The sequence below is a fragment of the Ipomoea nil genome, unplaced genomic scaffold (assembly GCF_001879475.1).
Source record: "Ipomoea nil cultivar Tokyo-kokei standard unplaced genomic scaffold, Asagao_1.1 scaffold1043, whole genome shotgun sequence".
Taxonomy (NCBI): domain Eukaryota; kingdom Viridiplantae; phylum Streptophyta; class Magnoliopsida; order Solanales; family Convolvulaceae; genus Ipomoea; species Ipomoea nil.
The window spans coordinates 9,121,674-9,145,068 of record NW_017617471.1 but is presented as its reverse complement, the minus strand read 5'-3'; the positions used below and the strand labels follow the sequence as shown (position 1 = coordinate 9,145,068).

The 23,395-nt window shown below is 33.1% G+C and overlaps 2 protein-coding genes, 1 long non-coding RNA gene and 2 other non-coding genes across 5 annotated transcripts in view; 3 read left to right on the top strand and 2 right to left on the bottom strand.

Annotated features, from left to right (window-relative positions):
* The window catches only part of LOC109181912, a 25,643-nt gene extending 2,248 nt beyond the window's left edge, over positions 1-23,395 (top strand). Inside the window, exons 2-3 of the long non-coding RNA XR_002054293.1 lie at positions 16,853-16,864; positions 23,382-23,395. This is a non-coding gene — a long non-coding RNA (uncharacterized LOC109181912). The remainder of the gene's footprint in view (positions 1-16,852; positions 16,865-23,381) is intronic.
* On the top strand, positions 7,941-11,078 carry LOC109181911 (probable prefoldin subunit 4). Its single transcript, XM_019331881.1, has 3 exons — positions 7,941-8,072; positions 8,161-8,277; positions 10,560-11,078. Exons 1-3 carry the CDS (start codon positions 8,064-8,066, stop codon positions 10,818-10,820), a joined length of 387 nt encoding a protein of 128 aa, XP_019187426.1. The 5' UTR covers positions 7,941-8,063; the 3' UTR covers positions 10,821-11,078.
* Positions 11,699-13,948, top strand: LOC109181910 (sec-independent protein translocase protein TATA, chloroplastic-like). The gene is made up of 2 exons (XM_019331879.1): positions 11,699-12,152; positions 13,485-13,948. The coding sequence occupies exons 1-2, from the start codon at positions 11,823-11,825 to the stop codon at positions 13,617-13,619; spliced, it is 465 nt and encodes a 154-aa protein (XP_019187424.1). The 5' UTR covers positions 11,699-11,822; the 3' UTR covers positions 13,620-13,948.
* Positions 14,725-14,798, bottom strand: TRNAW-CCA. Its single transcript has one exon. It is a non-coding gene; the product is annotated as a tRNA-Trp (tRNA).
* Positions 20,287-20,358, bottom strand: TRNAW-CCA. Its single transcript has one exon. It is a non-coding gene; the product is annotated as a tRNA-Trp (tRNA).

Here is a 23,395-nt window from a genome sequence, read left to right as displayed (position 1 = left end):
AGCCCAGTGGGTTGCCTTCTCACCGGAGAAGGCAGCCCAGTTGCCTTCTCCGGTGATTCTCACCGGAGAAGGTGGGATTTTTTTTTTAATTTTTAATTAATTAATTATTATTTAAACATAATAAATGTGATTTAATTAAGGTGGTGCAAATAGCATTTTGACCACTCATTAGGCTATTTGCACCACCTATTTATTTATTATAAATTTTTAACTTTTTATATTTTCAATGTACTTTTTACCCTATTTTAGTCAAAGGGGGTGCAAATAGCAACACCCTATATGTATTATATTTAATTAGTTTTTCTAATTATATATTTTATTTTATTTGTTATTACGTCATATTTGCTTATAAAATAATTTTATTTCTCGAGTTCAAGATTTTAGTTAATTATTTTTAAATCATGTAATTATATATGATATCATTATCTCGTTGTTTATTTTAATTTTAAATTTTATTAAAATATATGAAAATATATTAAGTGTATTAAAGTAAAAAAAAAATTAAAAAAATATATACATAACATAAAAGATAACCTCTAAATCAAACAAGTTTATATTACATACCTCAATTTTAGCCAAACATAGGAATCTAACATTCCCAGCAATCTAACATTTCATAAGGTAATCTAACATTTCGTAAACCAAACGAACCCTAAAATCTTATTGAGTACCAACTAAATCCTGATTTTCCGCAGTACAAGAGGATTTTGGAAAAGCGAGAAAAAGGAAACCAATAAATTCTAACCAAAAAAAAAAAAAAAAAAAACTAAAGGCATTAAGCGCTCAAAGGCGCGTGCATTGCATGCGCCTTCTATGTGCGCAAATTGATGCACATGCGAAGCAATCTGTGCAAATTTTTGTCTTTCCTTCCAAAAGTGGATGATTATTAGGAAATTGAAATCAAACATAAAATTCAAATTCATATTTATGTGTAATTATTAAGAGAGAAGAACACAATTTATGAATTTACTTAAGAATTATTTACCTTGTGAGGTATGGTTAACTTTGCTCAGGATGTAGATTGAGGAACAACCACTCTGGATAATGCCCCGGTTGATATAATCAGTCTTCTTCAGGATGATGCGTGTAACACTCCTTATATAAGGATTAGATAATGCTCTCAAGTGAGGGCTTTAGATGTACCGAAAAATAAAATGTTGTAATATATCAATCTTATCACAAATTAAATGTATTTAATATTCAAATAAAAAAAATCAACTACTTCCTCTTATCCTATTTTATGTATTAAGTTCAGTTGACAAAATCTGATTCTAGTTATTTATAATACAATCTTTTGTAATATTTAGTTTGGTGTTATTATGTTATCATAATCTGAAAATTATATAAAGAATACTATTTTTTTTTTGAAACAATATAAAAAATACTATTAAATATATAAAAATTAAATAAATGTGAAAGAAATAAACTACAATATATTATTATTTTTTATTTCCCAAATGTGGTCAAAGATATTTGCATGTGAGTATAGTCCGCGATGCAGGCAATCCTTTCTACACAGATGTGTCGTCGCCGTAGGCCAATTGGCAGAGACAACTTTTCCGGTGGTCTGATTCGTGTTTCTATGGCAAATTACGATCCACACAGTGTTATGTGAATCATAATAAAAAGTATATTTTTAATATATTAAATGTATATTATTTTTGTAATGAGTATAAATTATATAATATAATGTATATTTAATACAAAAATAATGTACATCTCCTGAATATAATGTATATTAATTTTGTATTGAATGTACACTATTTTTGAATTGAATGTATATTATTTTACATATATAAATATGGTCCACACAATAATGATTGGTGTTTCTATTGGATAGACATTCTCTGGCCCATTTTACGGATAAATATTGAAATTCAGTCCACATATTGCAGGGCCCACCATTCATGCAATTGGGGCCCAACAGACCTTTTCTCCACTTTAAAGGTGCAAAAGCTGCGTTCGTTTCTGGCTCGCTAGTTTTGTTTTCTGCATTTCATTTTTTTTTTTCTTTTTCTTCCTTTGCGAAAAGTTCTCATGGATTATCCACAAATGGATTTCCACTTGGCCCACTTGGCCCACATGGATAATGGATTATCATCATTTTGACGTCGATTTAAAAAAAATAAAAAAAAATTCAGAATTACATAACTAAAACACATCCAGAATTGCATAACTACACATCCATAACTTCATAACTATAAATACAGAATTTTATAACTTCATAACTATACATTCAGAATTGCATAACTACACATCCATAATTTCATAACTATAAATCCAGAATTGCATAACTATACATCCATAATTTCATAACTATACATTCAGAAATTATGCACAACATAATGTTGTTGACGGGAATCGAAACTGATTTTTTTTTTTTTTAGTTTGACGCGTGTTTTTAGTCAAAACGACGTCATTTTTGCATCCATGTGCACCATGCATGGTGTACACGGATGCACAACATTATTTGCCGATGTTTTTAGGGTTGCGCATCGATAAATTTTCGGTTAATAATCAAAATTTTAATCGAACCTTTACAACTGATCAAAAATTGGCCGATCAATTTTCATAATCGATATAATTGAAATCGACGATTTCAATTGGTTTCAGTCAATTAAATATAACTGAATTTTTTAGCAAACTAGCTGAATTTTATTTTATTTATTTGATTAATGTTAAGAGACTTAATTATTAAAGGAAAAAAATATATTATTATTTATAATCAATCAATTAAAAGTAATATCCTCAAGTAAAATAGTAGTTTACTGAGATACAAATGAACTATATTAATGCGATAGATTATGAACTTGCAAAATGTAAATAGAATGAGGTTAGATTTTTTTTTTTTTTTCCTTTAGATTAATCTGTGATTTTTCTGTCCGTTTTCAATTTTATCTATAAAAATTGATAACCGACCCAAAAATTGAAATAATCAAATTTTTTTACCTTAATAACTGAAACAGAATAAAAAATTGAAATATTCAGACGATTTGATTTTTGATCGCGGATTTTTCAGTCAGTCCAATTTTTTTCTCACTCATAGATGCTTTACAGTTTTTATTTTATATTTCACAGGTTTTTTTAGGGGGTGTAAAGGGGAAATGGCTGAAACAAAAAGAGCACAAGTAGGCCAAGCAAATATGGGGTCGGGGAATATCTATTAAACAAACATGACCTCAATTTGCTAGATAGGGTGGAATTGCATTAACTTCCTTTTGGATATTCAGTGATGCTACATTTCCCTTTAAATTTATTTATTTGACTAGTTATAATACGAGGATCACACGATTAAATAAAATAAAAATGATGTATTAACAGTTTTCAGTTAAACTAATGAACTATTTTTAATGTGATATTGTGATCATTGATGAACTGGTAAACTTAATTTACTTTGATAAAAACTTGTGAGAGACAGGGTCTCACTGATCCTTGTCAGTAAGAGTGTAAGGCGGATCAAGTCGTAAACAATTGATATGTAAATATCACAATTTTAAAGTAGTACAATATTTATTATTAGTACCAATCAATTTTACTCTAAATAGTATCACAACTTCACATATAAGTATTACAATATCTATTATAAGTAACGATTTATGTATAATTCAAATTGGGTATTAAATTTTCTATAATAAGTATTATAATTTCCTTCATAAGTAAGATTTCACATATAAGTATTACAATATTTACATTAGAATTACATTTTGTAAGTATCACAGTTTCAATTATAAGTATTGCAATATTTGTCATTATTCATTAGTAACAACTATTTTGCCTTGAATAATATTATAATTTTCACATATAAATATTACAATATATATTATAAGTAACATTTTATTTATTTCAAAATTATATTAAATTTTCTGAATAAGTATTATGATTTCTATCATAAGTACTACGTAACAAACAACTATCCTAGATTCAACCCATCTCACAAATTAAGATCCGCGAGACAGTCTCATACAAGTGTGATTCACTTATTTTTTGTTAAAAGTAACATGATTATAATAGGCTTAATGATGATGTTAAATAGTAATTAAAGAGGTGTGTAATGAAGTTACAATGTACGAATTCATAGATTTTCTTATTGTATATGATCGAAACATCAATTGATGTTAAATATCAACTATTCCTCTTCTAAATCCTCATTGATATTTTGAAATAATAATTTTCCCTATAAGTTTGATTAGATTATTAAAATTTTAAATTTAAATTCTTAATGTATAGATAAATTTTGTCCCATACATAATAGATTAACTTGTAATAAAATATGAATTTTAATTGAAGCAATATAGTTTTGGAATTAATAATTAAAATCTATGCTACACTAAATAAGATTTGATTTAAGCAAAGTGAAGACAATGATGTTCAGAATAATTATAATATGACATTAATATTCTTTTAGGATAAAAATTTGAAAGAATAATATTAACACGGTTTAGGTATTAAAATAATGGAATAAGGTTCAAATTGGCCACTGAACGTAATCTGAAAATGCAATTAAGCCACTGAACGAAAAAAAAGTGCAAGTAGGCCACTGAACACTCCAAAAATGTGCAATTTCACCTGATAGCAGGTTACCCTCAATTTTAGCAGGTTATCTGCTTACGTGGCAGCTGAGTTGGCATTTTTAATAAATTTTAAATCATTTTTAATAAATTATAATAATAAATTTTTATTTAAATTTTTTTTTAAAAAATAGACTTTATTTTATTTTTTATTTAATTTTTTTTCAATTTTTTATAAAATTTATTATTAAAATTAATTATTAAAAATTATTAAAAATGCCAACTCAGCTGCCACGCAAGCAGGTAACCTGCTATCCGGTGAAATTGCATACGTTTGGAGAGTTCAGTGGCCTAATTGCACGTTTTTGGAGTGTCCAGTGGCCTAATTGCACTTTTTGTTCGTTCAGTGGCCTAATTGCATTTTCAGGTTACGTTCAGTGGCCAATTTGAACCTTATTCCTAAAATAATTAACCAAAAACCAAAAGAATTAAAGAAGTGTAAAATTGAACCGCTCGAACCTGCCAGACGCACACCCCTAATGCCACTATTTTTTGCAAATTGTACCTCCTATTCATGTATTATGTTGCCGTGAGGAGGTTCAATCATGTGTCATCTGTCGAATTCTTTTTTGCATCCTCATATGAGAATGATGGTCATTCATAAATTTGCGCATACTTCTTTTTGTTGAGCCCCCAGAAAATTTTTAAATATTTGTAAGAAAAAAAAAAGTCAAATTGACCGTTAAGTCAAACGAATAGTGTAATTATGTCTCATAAGTGAAAAAGCTACATTTACATTTCATAAATTTGTTAAAATGTTCAATTAAGTTCAAAATTACATGTTTAGCATGTTGGTGTTTTCTAATGTTGACACGTCTCATTTTTAAATTTGTATTTCTTAATATTTTTTTTTTATTATCTATTATTATTATTATTTTTTAGTTTTCATATAGCTACATGTGGTTGTCATTGTTCAAGGACAATTGTCTATCTGGTAGTCACGATTGCCCTAAAAGACGGGTATGACCGTATAAAAAATCAATTTTTTATTTTTTTTAGACAGCCGTAGCTGTCTTCATTAAAGTACAGTCCCGCGACAGCTACGAGTCTACGACAGCCTAAAATGACAATTGTGGTTTCCTGATAGCAACAGTCCATTATAGAGCTTCTCAAATGCCGTCAACAGCTTCCCCAACGGCGCGATTCGCAAGACCTCCGCCATCACTGCTGCCTGGATCGATTGGAAATAGACACCGAAGGCACACATTTTTAAGGTAGACGTGCTGACACTGAAGAATGAGGAGGTGAAGGTTGAGGTGTAGGATGGCGGGGTGCTGCATATCAGGGAGTAGAGAAGCAATGAACAAGATAACGGTTCTGGCTGCCCGAGAATAATGCTAAGATTGATTCAATGAAGGCAGTGATGGAGAACGGTGTGCTTACAGTTACTATCCCTAAGAGGAAATTAAGAAGCTTGAGATGAAATCCATTCAGATCTCTAGTTGAACCTAATCGTCTCTTTTGGTTTACATCAGTATTAATGTTGTGCTACTACATGTTTTGTTTTCTTTTTCCTCGGATGATGATGCTGAATAAATCATACGTGGCAGTTGGCTATATGAAAAAAAAAAAAAGACAAAAAAAAAAAAAAAAGAAAAGAGACACTTATCAACATTAGAAAACACTAACCTGCCAACTATGTAATTTTGAACTTAATTGCGTTTTTTAACTGATTTTGAAAATTTAATTGAAGTGTTTTTTTTTTTTTTTTTCGCTTAGGGGTTCAATTGCAATATTGGTTTAACTTCGGGGATCGAATTAACTTTTTTTCCTATTTGAAATAAAATAGGAATAAGGGTCAAATTGGCCACGGAACGTAACACGAAAGTGCAATCAGATCACTGAACTTAAAAAACGTGCAATTACCCCACTGAACGCCTAAAATGTCTTGAATTTCACTGGATAGCCGGTTTTCACTTGTTTCTCCCGGTTGATTGCTGACTTGGATGAATACTTGACATTACTTATTCTGTTTCTTTATTTTCTTTTGTTCTTCTTTCTTCATGCGTACAGAGACTCTAATTCAAGCACAAAACCATCATCGCTCCGATGGAAAATCCTTTGTCGTGCTCTTCTTCGTCGCCCGGTTTCCAATCTAGATCCGATCATATGTACACGCATCTATATACCCACTTGTCCCTACCACCACCACCATACTTCTCCAAGAACCCAAATGCAAAAACCCATAAATTCTTACTTCTATCAAACCCAGAGATTTCAAAACCAAAAAATGCAGAGGAAAGTACAACTATAACAGCTAAAATATAACCAAATTTTCCAAAAGAACAGAGCATTCTGCATCTTTTACCTGGAAAATTCTTGATAGCTCCAAGAAACGTGAGAAATTGTGGGTATTTCCAACTAAAAGCTTAGGCTGGGAACACACAGTGTTTTCTGATAACCCGCAAGCAAGTCGGCAAATACCAAGTTGTTAGCAGCGAGAGTCTCAGCGGAGAGCTCCAGCACCAAGGCACTCCCATTACTCCCCTTGAGAGAGACTCAACATCGCGTCGAAGATTCCCTCGGGACCGCACTCCTCCGTCAGGATTGGGAGCTGGGGTTACGTCGATAGGAGACACCTAGCTTGGGAAAAGGATCCGGCGAGTAGTTCGAGTAACAAGAGTGTTAATGTTGGGTTTGTGAGAGGGGGGAGGCGGGGAAGGAATGGGAAATGGAAGATGGGGATTTGGTCTTGTGAGAGAAATCAGCTGAAGTAGTAGTGGGATTGTCGGGGCTGTGAGGCGGCTCGACGAAGCAGTACCACGAGCGGCGGCGGGTCACAGCGGCATTTGGATTTGAAAAGAAGAGAGCGGAAGAAAGAAGAAGAGAGCGGAGGAGGAAGACAAGAAAATAAATGAAAAGAATAAAAAAATGCCAGGTAATTATCCCAGTCAGCAGTCAACCTGGAAAAAAGAGTGGAAACCGACTATCTGGTAGAATTGAAGACATTTTAGGCGTTAGTGGGCTAATTGTACGTTTTTTAAGTTCAACGATCTGATTGCACTTTCCTGTTATGTTCAGTGGCCAATTTGGCCCTTATTCCAATAAAATATGAATACTACCAACCCAACCCAAATACTTTCACTACTCAATATAATTATCACTTATAATTGACGTTTTTCTTTTAATATGATTTTTTTGGGAATAATTTTGTATGTTATAAATTAAAAGTTACTTAAATTTGAATATGCTTTTTAGTTTTCATAATGAACATTTAAAATATTTTTGAAAAATTGAGAATGAAAAATAGGTAATAGGAAATAAAAAATTGTACAGTACTAACCAATAGGGTAAGGGGTAACATGCAAATATGCAATAGAGTAATGATCAATGACTCAATGAGTAATATTTTCAAATAATAAGGGGTAACATGCAAATCTTAAAAAACACAACCCTCTCCGACTCTCATCAGTCTTGTTCGAATCACATCTTTCTTCTGGTTTCCACAAAACCTACGAAGACGATCTTACCATCTTCAATCGGTCCAAGTTAAACATGCAGCAGGTGAGTTTTCCTTTCGATTTCTCTGATTTATAGTGAATATATAGATTTTTTTTTTTCTAATACTGGCAAGGAATAAATGGATGCGAAGGTCGGAGCTTCGAGTTCGGAAGTGGAAGTGACCTGGGAGGATCAACAGAAAATCAACAAATTCAGCCGACTTAACACTCGCTTCCATGAACTCGAAGATGAAATCAAGGTCGCTAAGGTAATAATTTTACTTTTTCAGTGTTTCCATTTACAATTTACTTCATTTTTCGCGAATAATGATAGAATGGAATATAAATGAATGAAAAAACGTTTATTAGACCCTTACATGGAAGCAAAATAGGGAAATTATATTGGGAGTTGGATAAATCACATTATCATGACTATGGTGAAAAGTGCATTGTTAGAAGCATGATTGTTTCTTGGTATATTACTTTTTTCTTTGTCGTAGATGTGATTTCCATTGATTAACAAAGAGAAACATTGAAGCAAGTAGAGAGCTGTAGTATACAGGATGTGGAACCCATTTGTGTACTTGGGTTGTTTATGGTTTTTGGGTTTTAAGTTGGTAAACAGTTGTTTTATGTCTTTCATGTTCTAGATTGGCTCTTAAGTCTTAAGGTTCTCTCTCTCTCTCCTTTTTATGTTTTTTTTTGGGAGGGGGCACATCAGAAGAAAAATGAGGGACTAAAGTTTCATTACCTTGATGTCTAATGCATCCTCTGCTAGAATGCTCCTGATGCCATCGGGTTGTTATTCAGAGACAAAGGTTCCAGCTGGAATCTCCAAAACCATAGTTGCTTTTCCTAATGCATGCCTAACTAGTATAAAGAGTACTTGTAAACCTATTTCCAACAGTTTGCCAGAACTATAGAAGCGAGCCCCTTTTCGCTGTGAGCTCTTGAATCCCATCACAGCAATGGGTGAGTGCAATTCCACAACAAAATTTGCTATCCCTCTATCCTTAGCATGTAGAAATAACTAGTTAATGTTTGGTTCAAGGCCAATCATCTGGTCTTGTGGATTTCTAATCTGACCTCCAGCAGTAGCTAGCTGATTAGGTTCTTGCCTGGGTGCCTGGCACCATCTGTGTTTAGCTTTTAGAACCGTTCTTTAGGTGTTTTCCATCCCACTGTTCTTGGCTGTACAGGGTGAATACTGAATCCATAGCCAAGTAGCCAACTCTTAACAGCCTCATGCATCAGGTGCCATGCCACCCCACACTGTGGGCAGATATTAGAGATATTGTCTAATTCTTAGGGTTTCTCTTGTAAGTACCTAACATTCTTAAGGTGTGCACTCTCATTTCTACTTGTAACAATTTACTTATCAGAAAACTAAGGAAAAAGAGCATAAATCTTCCCAGAAAAAGTAAATGAATGACTATGAATGTAGGAACATAAAGAAAATTTCATCTAAAACAGAGCTTTCTCCATTACTCATGAGCGTCACACATTAAGTGCAACTCTAGTCTCTGACATCAAAGATGCCAGGAGATAATTCTTTATCATTCCTTCAATGCTAAATTCTAGAATCTAGATGTAGTAATCTTTGAACTAAAGATCTAAAGTAAAACTCAAATTTCAGAAACTACTGTATCTTGACTAATAATACATTCAAATAGCAATAAAAAAAAATGCAGAAATAGTTAAGCTCTGATTCCAAACCTATCGGCAAGAAATTGAATTAAAAGGGGCAGTGCACAAAGTTCCTGCTATGCTTAGGGTCCAGACTGATGATCTATTGTACCATAAATCATTGAATTACTGCATAACAGTCAATTGCAAAAGTACCCTTGGCCTTTTCAAAAGTAAAGTAATACAAAGCTAACCTAAAACAACTTAACTAATGTAAACCCATAATTCTAAATAAATGGTGCTCCAAGGCTTGAGCTTGACAGTTCCTAACTCATTACTAACCAACTTAACAATTTTGTTTGAGGAAATTTTTACCTTTGGTTTAAGAGAGGTGCCTGGGCCTGGAGCCCTGGATTCATTTCTTAGAAGTTCATTGGTGAGCACTTGGTCAACATTAGTCGCAATCTTCTAATGGTTGATCATTGCTTGAAAAAATTAAAAAAAAAAACAGAAAATTCTTTTACAGATTTCCAGTATGTAGCTTTCACCACTATGTTCCCCCTAGGTTCATGCATTGATTCACACGCAGTTGCTGTGTGTTTACCCCCATACACTCTGGATCTTTCTCTGATGTCCAGAGTGTTTTATGATCTTTAACCTGTTTCTCAAGTTATATAATCTTTGCATTTTGTATTTTATGATGTTTATGTCTGCCTTTGCTGGATTATTCAAGCCAAGTGTAAACCAGTGTTGTAAAAATCGGCCTAGGCTACCGCCCCTAGGCCAAAGGAATTTCACTCCTAGGCGCTATTTAGGCGGTCGGCCAACTCAGCCAATTGGTGTAAACTACTTTATATCTTGGAAATGCAATTTCCGTATTGTTTTTGTGCTTACCTACTGACTTTATGGTTAAAATTATTGGCAGGAAACATGTGAAAATATGGAAGATGCAAGCAACGAGTTAATTCTCACGGACGAGGAGGTAGTGCGGTTCCAGATAGGAGAGGTTTTTGCACATGTGGCAAAGGAAGAAGTGGAGAGCAGGATAGAGGAAATGAAAGAGGTTACTAGCAAGAAGCTGGAGAAACTAGAGGAAGAGAAGGAAAGCGTGGTTGCCCAGATGGCGGAGCTGAAAAAGGCGTTGTATGCAAAATTCAAAGACTCCATCAATCTGGAGGAGGATTAACAAAATGCCATACTCATACAGCCATAGTATGGTAATTTTGCCATCCATCCAAATATGCTATGGAATTGTAGCCTAAATACCATTAGTATCTTGCTGTGCTTGCCCTGGATTTGTTTTATTGAGTAGGATTGTTCACGTGTGAAATTGAATTTTCAGTTCATTTAATTTTTGATTAGTTTATTGGTGACAACAATTGGTACTACAACAACCAAGACTTTCAAGTTTAAACATGTTTTTAGGATGCAGTTCAGCTTATTCGCATGTTGAATCTTTTAAGTGGGATCCATTTCTTATATTAATATAATTATATGATTTTACGGAGTACTTTTATTCATATTTTAGACTTAATTATAGTTTTGAATTTTTTTAAAAGATAAAATTGATTTTTGAGTTTAAAATTAACTGATTCTGAATATTTAGAAATCATTAATGAAAAATAGAAAAAACTCAATAGTTGAGTAATCAAAATTGAATCGAAGTATTGAATGTATAAATAATAGACATTGTTGCAAAAATTCTGCTACGCACCGATTAATCGACGTCTACTCTGTCTAGGTGTTAGGTGCTTAGTCGGCTGCCTAGTATAGTTGTCGGTGGTTTAGGTGGCTGGTCGGCTAGGCGGCCTAGTTTAGGTGTTGATATGCCTCATAGGCACCGACTAGATCACCTAGTCTAGGTGTTGATAGGCTTCATAGGCACCGATTAAGTCGTCTAGTCGGTCAATTAACTATTATTCTCTTATTTTCACTCAAAACAACATCATAATGTTTGAAGAAAGAAATATAGTGCATAAAATGTTTGGTTTGCAGACATATGATTCATATGTATTGTACGTGCCAAAATAAATAAGGTTTGGTGAGATTGGGTTTCAACAACTACTAATCATCAGAAACGGCAAAAATATCAACAACTCATCAATTTGGCACACGTTTCCTTTAAGATAGAAAACCAAATAAAGCTGCTTCAAGATTTTGTTCTTCAAAGCTCCGAGTGCGAGTGGAAATGGCGACAATCTCATCAGTAACACCCACCATCTCACTCTCACGCTCACACGCATCAAAGCTCACTTCTTCTTCTTCGTCTTCGACTGTTGCTTTGTCTTCCTCTAGCTCCTTGTTCCTCAGAAGTAACGGGGCGGGGCTCCGGATGGTTTCGGGTCAGAGAGCTGCTAGGAGTAGTGGTGGCAGAAAGCGGTTTTCTTGCAACTGCTTGTTCGGGCTTGGGGTGCCGGAGCTGGTGGTCATTGCTGGTGTCGCCGCCCTCGTCTTCGGCCCTAAGAAGCTTCCCGAAGTTGGCCGCAGTATTGGCAAGACTTTTAAGGGCTTCCAACAGGTCAAATCTCTCATTCTCTCCCATTCCATCTACTTTTACTCTTCCTTCTATATTTGCTTCCCTATTCTCAAATACTCTCAATTTTTATTAGCTAGAGATATATGGCTTTTGATTTGTTGGATAACGGGGAAATTTAGTAGTTTTGCTACATTTCTACAATTGCCAGGTCTAAGGCTAAGTTGGAGAAATTTTCAAGGGAAAATTATTTATTGAAAAGTATAAATATCTTCACAAGCCACTTATTGCAGCCTGTCAAGGTTACTAGTTTGTGGTTTTGATCCTAATTTCAGTCATATTTGCTTTGTTCTTGACTGGCCTCAATTTGTTTGGTCACAACAGCTTTAAAGATTAACAAGTACTGGAGATCCTTTTTAAGGATAATTGTGCGAAGTACAGTGGATTAGATAGCGGAGGCCGTCTAGCTTAGTTGCTTATGTTAAGAATGATATTAGTGTAATTTGGTGCTGTCAATTGGAGCCTCGGAGGACTTGAAACAATCTTGTAGAGTGGCTTTCTGGTTTTGAATTTTGATTTTGAGCACAAGTTGAATCTTGTGGTTTGTGTAAGCATGAGGTTTCTCCCAATTTTTCACTAAAGGTTCCAACTAAATAGCCTTACAATCTAGCTAGAGTTTTGGCTTCTATTCTTGAGCTTTAACTATGACACAGTTGCACAGTTAGCCTTACATTTTAATCGCTGACTCTGAATAACATCATATTTGTATCTTCAATGCTCTATATAGAGCTGCAAATGTGATGATAACCCCGAAAATGCTATTTCACCATGTGATTAAAGCCTAATTAACGAATAAAGTTGGAAAATATAAAACTCTACATCTCAAAGCCAAGAAAATATAGAAAGCACAGTCTAGACTCTAGAAGTTCGCAAGAGTTTAGGATTGGTACTAGCAATTACCTTGGCTATGTTGGATCCAAATTTCTATATTTGCAAGCTTTAGGGGAAGTGTTTAGAGAAATATTGAGAGTGCGGAGCTAAAGCTATAAATAGGAACTAAAGAGGCATGACAATTAGTCAATTACTATGCTTGATTTCTTAATAACTCATTTCCACTAGAACCAGCCTTTATGGTTTTCCTTTTTTTTTTTTTTTTTTTTTTTACGATGTAGTATCTGTTCATACATACTTTCTCAACCTACTGAAGCACAATGTCCCCACTCTGGGGTTCAAACCTGAGACCTCTCATTTGAGGGGCCACAGCTATGCCGCTTGACCACAAGGCCTTTGGCATGGTTTTCCCTTTTGAAAACAAAGGATTGGAAGTACTATAGTTGTTGCCTTTATGCCTTCTTCATTGGACTTTGGTGATTGCAGGCAGCAAAGGAATTCGAAACAGAACTGAAAAAGGAACCTGATTCTCTAGCTCAGGCCCCTTCCGAGGGAGTCGAAGAAATAAATCAACAAGAGAAACGGGACGCTACAGTGTCCAGCACAAAGGAGGACTCGTAAACTGCCACAGCAACTCGTTTGCTACTGCTTCTAGTTTAGGTAATTCTCGTATTGCGTGTTATAAGCATTAGCTGTGTTGAGATGCTGTTTTGTTTCGCGTAGTTGTTTCACTTTCTCGGACGATAATCAATTACGTAGACTGCTCAGTCCTAATCTGGTGTTTTTTGCGGGAAGAATTAAACTGCACGGAAATGTAATCCAACTTTTATTCTACAGCAGCAGGATTCATGCTTCTTCACTGGTGTTGTGTTTATTTTTCTTATATAGATACTAAAGGGGCTAATTGAATTGCCTCTGAAAGTAATAATAATGCTTTGAATTTCAAGACAGCTCTTAGGAACTAAACACTGGCACACAGTTCACTTGTTGATGTAGAGCTCAAAGTCTTCTAAAAGAAAAAGAAGATAAAAATAAAGGGACCCAAAGGCAAGTGATTGCACAACTTCTGAAGGGAATTTCAAGTTTTAAACTTTTTTCAGGTAACCTGCCAATTTATGCCAGACTTCTGTGGCCATCAAGCTTGTGCCAATTCACTCTCTCTATTGGAATGTCATTTTTAACCGTAAATATTAATTCTAAATGATAATATTGTTGGTTTTGTGACTCGGAGGTAGTCCGTGACAGGCTAACATAACCAATTCGTGTAAATAATGTAAAATATAAATGAGTAGAGAAATAAGTAGAGACAGTAATTTTAACGTCAAAACCAAAAGGAGTTTGGTACATGTATAGTAGGGTGTTCTCTAAAGGGTGTAGCCCAACAAAAAGTATTATCTATCATGTATGACAGCGGTGAATAACAATTGTCTTTAACATAAAACACAATGGTGAAAAATTGTTGTCTTTAACTATGCATACATTAACAACAATTTTCTTTTTTCTTAAATGATACGGAGTAATAATTTTTCATTATGATTATTTTTTATGGAGTGCTACCAAAACACTAACTTTGATTGTTATGTATTAGTGTTTGTCTAATCGAACTTATATAGAAGTATATAAACTAAGACAAAAATAGGCCTATGGCTATATCGTAGTTAAACTATGTTTTGGGGATATTAATGTGATGAATGGAACTTCCATTAAAAGTACGGATCGAGGGATTTGAACCCGTAACGTGAATCGAACACGCAACCTTCTGATCTGGAGTCAGACGCGCTACCATTGCGCCACGGATCCTGTTGTTTTAATATATCATACAGAAACATCTTATTCAATGTAAAAACAGCAAAAGTTTATTGACTTTATTCCATAATCGTGGTGACTGACTATAGTAATCGAACAAATATTGTACAGTCCGTAAGGTTTCAAATTCGATCCCGTGAAAATTATCTATTAGTTTTATTGATTTGAGTCTGGTAAATTATGACAATTTATGTTAATTTATTTCTTTAAAATTTTTTATCAATTAAGGTCACAAGCATATATGTAGTATTTGATTTGGATTTCGCTACTGATAATATACTCCTTCCATACAAACACGCAGTCATTGTACTGCATGCATAAACAATTAATAAAATGAAATTTAACTCGGGGTGGTAGTTCAATTGACAAATGAGCTCCCATGACCTCCCGGAATGAACGTGGATTAGTCGGGTGAACCTGAACCGTTAAACAAAATCACCTCATGTTTAAAAAAAAAAAAAAAGAATGAATGAAACTTGATCTTTTCTACTCTTTATAGATTGTTTGTTCATTCATTTATTTTGGATTAATTAATTGAGTTATGTTTATGTCATGCATGATTGTATCAAATTAAACTTACTAACTAGTAACTACTTAACGTGCGCATGTTCTGCTGAGTGTTGTAGTAATTGTTTGTATCCTTGTATGGTGTAAATTACAAAAACATCTATGTTTTATTTTTTTATTTAATTCAATTATTTATCATATTTATGCTATTTAATTAATTCTATGGTTAATGTTTGTATTGACTGATGAGAGCAAATTATTTATATTTTTTAATTAATTCTATGGTTAATGCTATTTAATGGTCATTTATTTAATTTTTTTTTCCTGGGGAAAATAGTACTATAGTTGAGCAATAAAAAAAATTAGAGGAGGATCGGATAAGATCGGTTAATTTTAGGATTCTTAATCAGTCCTTATATTAAAAAATAAGTCAGAGAATGTTACTTGTTTTTTGTGACAATTTCAAGTTTAATCCTAGACTATTATTTTTGCTATTTAACACCCCAAACTATCATATTTTGAACAATTTTAATCATCCGATAATTTTTTTTTCCGGAGAAACTCCATTTTAGACAACAACATGTTTGTCTCATTACTTTTTTTTTTTTTCTTGATTTTCTTATTCTCTTGTGCACGGGCAGCCAGTTTTCTTCAATGCTTCTTTCAGAGTTTCAGCCCCAAATCACTTTTGGTTCTTCTTCAACACCAATTGAAACGAACCCTATAAGTATTTAATTTGTGAATTGTTTGATGGAAGCCAATAGTAAACAAGAAGCCGCCATTGAAATGTTTCAAGCTCAGGCTCATATCTACAAGCACGAATACAACTACATAAACTCCAAGGTCCTTGCCACTGATACAACTCAACTAAATATTCCATACATAATCCACAACTATTGAAAACCAATTATCATTCCGGAGCTTGTTTATGCACTTAATAAACTCCCTTCGCTCCTCAGAAATCTAACACTCAATAATTCCAGCCTTCTGCTGAAGCCATCATGTTCAAGGTACGAAATTTATTTCATGATACTTTATAACGTAATTCCTTTTATACTAAAAATTGACAATTTGATTAAAATCATGCATGTTATGCATAGTTAGTTAGAGTGATGAGGATTGTGTGAAAATACTGAAGAAAGGAAAATAAGCTATCAGAAACAAGAATGATGGAATGAAGGGGAAGCTCATCATCATTGACATGGTTTGAGCGCAAAGAAAGAGACATAATTGAGATGAAGCTGATGTTCGATGTTTTAGCTGATGATGGTTCTTCTTATTGGGAGGGAACAAATAGAGTAGAAGAAAACTGGAAAATTATTATTATTATTTTTTTAATAAAAAAGTGATGGAGACAAAAAAATTCTTGCCTAAAATAGAGTTTTCGCTAAAGAAGTTGTTGGAAAGATCAAAAGTGTCTAAAATATGATAGTATGAGGTGTTAAATGACAAAAATCATAATTTGTGACTAAACTTGGAATTACCACAAAAGACAAGAGACATTGGCTAAAATAGAGTTTCGTCGAAAAAGTTGCTGGAAGGACCAAAATTGTGTAAAATATGATAGTATGGAGTGTTAAATGACATAAAATCATAGTCTATGACTAAACTTGGAATTACCACAAAAGACAAGGGACCTTCGCTGAAATTAACTCTAAAATAAATATGAAAGTAGTAGTTTGTAAAATTATTTTATTCGAATAATACAGAAAATAATTTTGTAAAATTTACAAACTACCTATATCTCAAAAAAAAAAAAAAAAAGAGTCAATATTGCAAGCGATCGAATGGGTAACCTCAACCAAGTTGATCAAACTATTGACTTGATAGCCACAATGTTATAACTTCGATTTCAATGAGAGTGGCCAATGTTGGTCTTCTTGGTTTGAATCGGTTAGCTATTGGCGACATGGACTGGTTTACCCAGTCAGTTATGGACAACCTAGGCTGGTACCCTCAAAAGGGTGTGCGTGGCTGAGTGGGTGGAGTGAATGGAACATAATTCTCGTTATACATGGTCTTCCTAGTGTAGTCAGTTATGGGCAACCTAGGTTGGTACCCTTGAAAGGGTGAGTGGGTGGGTGGAGTGAGTGGAACATAATTCTCGTCACACATGATCTTCCTAATGCATTTATCTATCTCTCTCTTGTGTGGTTTGCGGACTATTACAGAAGAATACCCGTGATGGAGTGAGTGGAACATAAGTCTCATCAGACATGGTCTTCCTAGTGCGGTTTATCTCTCCCTCTCCTGTGTCGTTTGCGGACTATTACACAAGAATACACAGGAGTGGCTAAGCGGGGGAGTGAATAGAACATAATTTTCGTCACACATGATTTCTTAGTGAATGTCTATAATAATAATAAGTGCACAAGCCCATCGCACGTGGTCTTTCTAATGTAGTGTGGTTTGCAGATTATTACACATGAGTGGTGTTTACCTAGTACACACTCTCAAATAGTGATGGTAGCTTGCATGTTTCCTTTATTACCTAAAAAATAATAATAAATATTATGTTACAATTTTTTTTTTATTTAATTAAGAGTAATCCTACCACCCCTCCAAATTAAAATTTTCACTCCAACCTTCTCCTCCTTATATAACATTTTATAATTAAACAACTAACTTTATTTTTAACTAATGATAAGATTAGCCAATTCATAAGCACCCAATGAATTGAAACAATATCGGAAGGGAATGATAAGAGGAAAAATTCAAAAGGGAAAAATAACATTTTTCTTTAATTAATTGATATGTTAATGTGTCAACATACATAAATATGAAACCTAAATTACCCTGAAGGAGACCTGGTGTGACTTGATTAAATTAGTTATAATTTACGAGATAGGGATATTAGTGTAGTATGATTTTTTTATTATTATTATAAATAAAATAAAACGAAGAAGATAAAAGAAATTAAACATCGTACATGCTAAAGGTGCTGAGTCGCATTTATAGGTCACATCCTTGGTGTGTCTAAAACACACTTATAACGAACGGGAATATCTCCTAATTTGAAGTTTAATAATATACGTACAACTTACAATTGTTAATCCCATGCATAAACTGTTTAATGCATACATAATCTTATTAAACTAAATAAACTTGTAGTGTAGTGAAAAAAATGTTTGGGGTTGGGACAATATTTATATTTACAATAAATAAATTGGTAATTTTTTGTAGCTGGTACGGTAATGGTTTAGTGTGGCATGTAAAACAATTTAATTATTAATTCAAATATTTTTAATTTACTTTCAAAAAAAAAATATTTTTAATTTATTACTCATATCATGTTATGTGAGTCAACTCATTTAATAACTATTCTTACATTAATCAAAGTAACAAAATACGAAAAATGTGATAGTAGGTCAAGTTTTACTCATTACTAATATACATTTAAGATTTACTTAAATTTAAGATTTACTCATTACCCTGGTCCTAAACGACGTATAAATGGTCTATTTTTAGTATTGAAACTGTGAACTTTTAGAATATAAATTGTATTTTTAAGTTAAAACACATAACAATTATAGAATGAAATTTGTGAATACAATATAAGATCATCAAATCATAATATTAATATTGTGTGACTGCAGTATTTGAAAGGAGCTTCAGAATACAAAACAATATAGTCAATTACATATATGTTAACATGGTGTGTTTTAAAAGGTAAATTGTGAATATTTAGATCTGGGTCTACATAATAACTTATCAATTTATGGGATCCAAGACATATTTCATTGGATTCATAGGGATTTTATGCCTAAATTGTCAAATGTTATATCATGGATCTAACAGGGCGTTTGGTTGAATGGAATTTAAATTCTCTTCCACCTAATTCCCACCTAATTGCAAAGGCCACAAAATTCCCTTGTTTGGTTGAAAGGAATTGCAATTCCATAAAATTACAATTCTCCCATTTTCATGGAATTAAAATCCCATCCCCCCCCCCCCCCCCCCCCCCCCCCCCCCCCGGGATTTTAAGAAGAAAAAAAGATAGTCATGAGTCAAAATTACCCCATCTTTTTTTTAACCTAAAATTAATGTCTAACAACATCAATGTACATTTTTTGACTTTATACTACTTATTCCCTTTCAATTCCCATGTATACCAAACATTGTAATTGAATTTCATAGTAATTCTATTCCTGTAAACCAAACACTGGAATTTAAATTTTCACTTTATTCTCAGTGATTCATCTCTCATGAAATTATAATTTCTTTCCCACGTAATTTTCCATTTCCAACCAAACGCCCTGTAAGGGGCTTGTGGTTCCCAGGAGATGTACAATCAATGTGGTTGTTAGGGCACTTTAAAATAAATTCAAACATATAATATGAAAAAATAAAGGTTTTATTTGAACTTTTAACTCCTTTGAACCAACTTTTATTGATTATCATAAATTAGCAAATTCACTCTAAAATTGTAGAATCACTTCCATCTTCATCAGCGTAAGGTGAAAATTCGTTGTCTTCAAGATAACAATTTTTTAATCAAGTACTTGTCACTATGCTAAAAAAATTGTAGATAGTAGCGAAGACATACACAACTTGCAATCAGTCCCATGGTCCGATGATAGGATGCTGGACTCAGCTCTGATCTCTAAGGTGCAGTCCAACAAAAAGTATTATCTATCATGTATGACAGCGGTGAATAACTATTGTCTTTAACATAAAACACAATATAATGATAAAAAATTGTTGTCTTTTAACTATGCATCCAATAACAACAATTTTCTTTTTTCTTAAACGATAATAATTTTTCATTATGATTATTTTTTAGGTAGTGCTACCTAAAACACTAACTTTGATTATTATAGTATTAGGGTTTGTCTAATCGAACTTATATAGAAGTATATAAACTAAGACAAAAATAGGCCTATCCGCCTATGGCTATATCGTAGTTAAACTATGTTTTGGGGATATTAATGTGATGAATGGAACTTCCATTAAAAGGCATACGGATCGAGGGATTTGAACCCGACGTGAATCGAACACGCAACCTTCTGATATGGAGTCAGACGCGCTACCATTGCGCCACGGATCCTGTTATTTAAATCTCTCATACAATAACATATTATCTTAATGTAAAAACAGCAAAAGTTTATTCCATAATCGAGGTGACTGACTATAGTAATTCATATTTGTACAATTGTACAATGCGTAATGTTTCAAATTTGAAACCGTGAAAATTACGGAGTATCTATTAATTTGAGTCTAGTTTTTTTTTTTTTTTTTTTTTTTTTTTTTTTTTTTTTTTTTTTTTTTTAATGTGGCCCTATTACATAGTGTAGTATGTGTCACCAATAACGCCTCCATTGATGTTCGAACTCATAACCTTTCAAATGGAAGTCCAACCCGGGTACCATTAGACCACATAGTCTTGGTGATTTGAGTCTAGTTAATTATGACAATTTATGTTAATTTATTTTTTTGTAGTTTTTTTATTAGTTGAGATCACAATGTAAATTTCATTCAAAGTGTACTCTCTTGAATTACAATTGCATAAAGTGTTTGGTTTTTCTTTCCCACAGACAAGCATATATGTAGTATTTGATTTAGGTTTCGCTAGTGATAATATATTCCTTCCTTACAAACACGCAATCATTGTATTGTATGCATAGGCAATTAATAGAATGAAATTTAACTCGGGGTAGTAGCTCAAGTGGCAAATGAGATCCCATTACATGGTCTTTCGAAGTAAATGAGGATTAGTTGGGTGGACCTGAACCGTTAAACGGTCAGAGAAAGATCTGGACCACCTCATAGTTTAAAAAAAAAAAAAAAAAACTGAAACTTGATCTTTTCTTCCTCTTTATAGATTGTTTGTTCATTCATTTATTTTGGATTAATTAATTCAATTATGTTTATGTCATGATTGTATCAAACTTACTAACTAGTAACTACTTAACGTACGCATGTTGTGCTGATTGTTGTAGTAATTGTTTATATCCTTGTGTAAATTAAAAAAAAAAACATCTATGTTTCTTTTTATTTAATTCAATTATTTATCATATTTATGCTACTTAATTAATTCTAAGGTTATTGTTTGTAATTGAGTGATGAGAGCAATTTATTTATATATTTTTAAATTCATTCTATGGTTAATGCTATTTAATGTTAATTTATTTAATTTTTTTCCTGAGGAAAATAGTACTATAGTTTGAGCGATAAAAAAACAGAGGAGGATCGGATGAGATCGGTTAATTTTAGGATTCTTAATTAGTCCTGACGATATGATGCAATCATATCATATATTAAAATAAAGAGTTAATTTCAACGAAGGTTACTTGTCTTTTGTGACAATTTCAAGTTTAATCCTAGATTATTGTTTTTGTCATTTAGAACACACAGACTATCATATTTTGGATACTTTTGGTACTTTTAAAATTTTTTTTGGAAAAATTTCATTTTAGGCAAGGACTTTTTTGTCTTACCACTTTTTATTTTTCTAGTTTTCTTATTCTTCTCTTGTGCACGGGCCAACCCGTTTTCTTCAATTCAATGCTTCTTTTAGCCCCAAATTCTAACTCCAACCCTAAATCACTTTTGGTTCTTCGTCGACACCAATTGAACCCCACAACTATTTAATTTGTGAATTGTTTGATGGAAGCCAATAGTAAACAAGAAGCCGCCATTAAAATGTTTCAAGCTCAGGCTCATATCTACAAGCCAGAATACCGGCCTTCTGTTGAAGCCATCATGTTCAAGGTACGAAATTTCTTTCATTATATGATACTTTATAACATATTCCTTTTTATACTAAAAATTGGCAATTTGATTGAAAGCATGCATGTTATGCATAGTTGGAGTGATGAGGATTGCGTGAAAATACTGAAGAAAGACAAATAAGCTATCAGAAACAAGAATGATGGAATGAAGGGGAAGCTCATCATCATTGACATGGTTTGGGCGCAAAGAAAAGACAATGAAAGAGACATAACTAAAATGAAGCTGATGTTCGATGTTCTAGCTGATGATGGTTCTTCTTATTGGGAGGGAACAAATAGAGTAGAAGAAAACTGGAAAATTATTATTATTATTTTTTAATAAAAAAGTGACGAGACAAAAAAATTCTTGCCTAAAATAGAGTTTTCGCTAAAGAAGTTGTCGGAAAGATCAAAAGTGTCTAAAATATGATAGTATGAGGTGTTAAATGACAAAAATCATAATTTGTGACTAAACTTGGAATTACCACAAAAGACAAGGGACCTTCGCTGGAATTAACTTTAAAATAAATATGAAAATAGTAGTTTGTAAAATTATTTTATTCGAATAATACATAAAATAATTTTGTAAAATTTACAAACTACCTATATCCAAAAAAAAAAAAAAAAAAAAAAAAGGAGTCAATATTGCAAGATATTGAATGGTAACCTCAACCAAGTTGATCAGATTGTTGACTTGATAACCACAATATTACAACTTTGATTTCAATGAGAGTGACCAATATGAACCTTTTTGGTTTGAACCGGTCAACTATTGACGACCTGGACTGGTTTACCTAGTTAGTTATAGACAACCTAGGCTGGTACCCAAAAAGGGTGGCTGAGTGGGTGGAGTGAGTGGAACATAATTCTCGTTATACATGGTCTTCCTAGTGCAGTCAATTACTCAATTATGGACAACCTAGGCTAGTACCCTTGAAAGGGGTGACTGAGTGGGTGGAGTGAGTGGAACATAATTCTCGTCACACATGATCTTCCTAATGCATTTATCTGTCCCTCTCTTGTGTGGTTTGCGGACTATTACACAAGAATACCCGTGATGAAGTGAGTGGAACATAAGTCTCGTCAGACATGGTCTTCTTAGTGCGGTTTATCTCTCCCTCTCTCCTGTGTGATTTGCGAACTATTACACAAGAACACAAAGGAGTGGCTAATTAAGTGGGGGGAGTGAGTATAACATAATTCTCGTCACACATTGTTTTCTTAGTGCAATTTACCTATAATAATAATAATAATAATAATAAGTGTGGCACAAGCCCATCGCAAGTGGTCTTCCTAGTGTAGTATGATTTGCAGATTATTACACATGAGTGGTGTTTATTTAGTGCACACTCTCGAATAGTGATTATAATTTTT

Coding starts and splice junctions, on each gene's coding strand:
- LOC109181910 (XM_019331879.1), top strand. CDS start 11,823: ATGGCGACAATCTCATCAGTAACACCCACCATCTCACTCTCACGCTCA. Junction 12,153..13,484: donor CTTTTAAGGGCTTCCAACAG/GTCAAATCTCTC, acceptor TGGTGATTGCAG/GCAGCAAAGGAATTCGAAAC.
- LOC109181911 (XM_019331881.1), top strand. Junction 8,278..10,559: donor ATGAAATCAAGGTCGCTAAG/GTAATAATTTTA, acceptor AATTATTGGCAG/GAAACATGTGAAAATATGGA.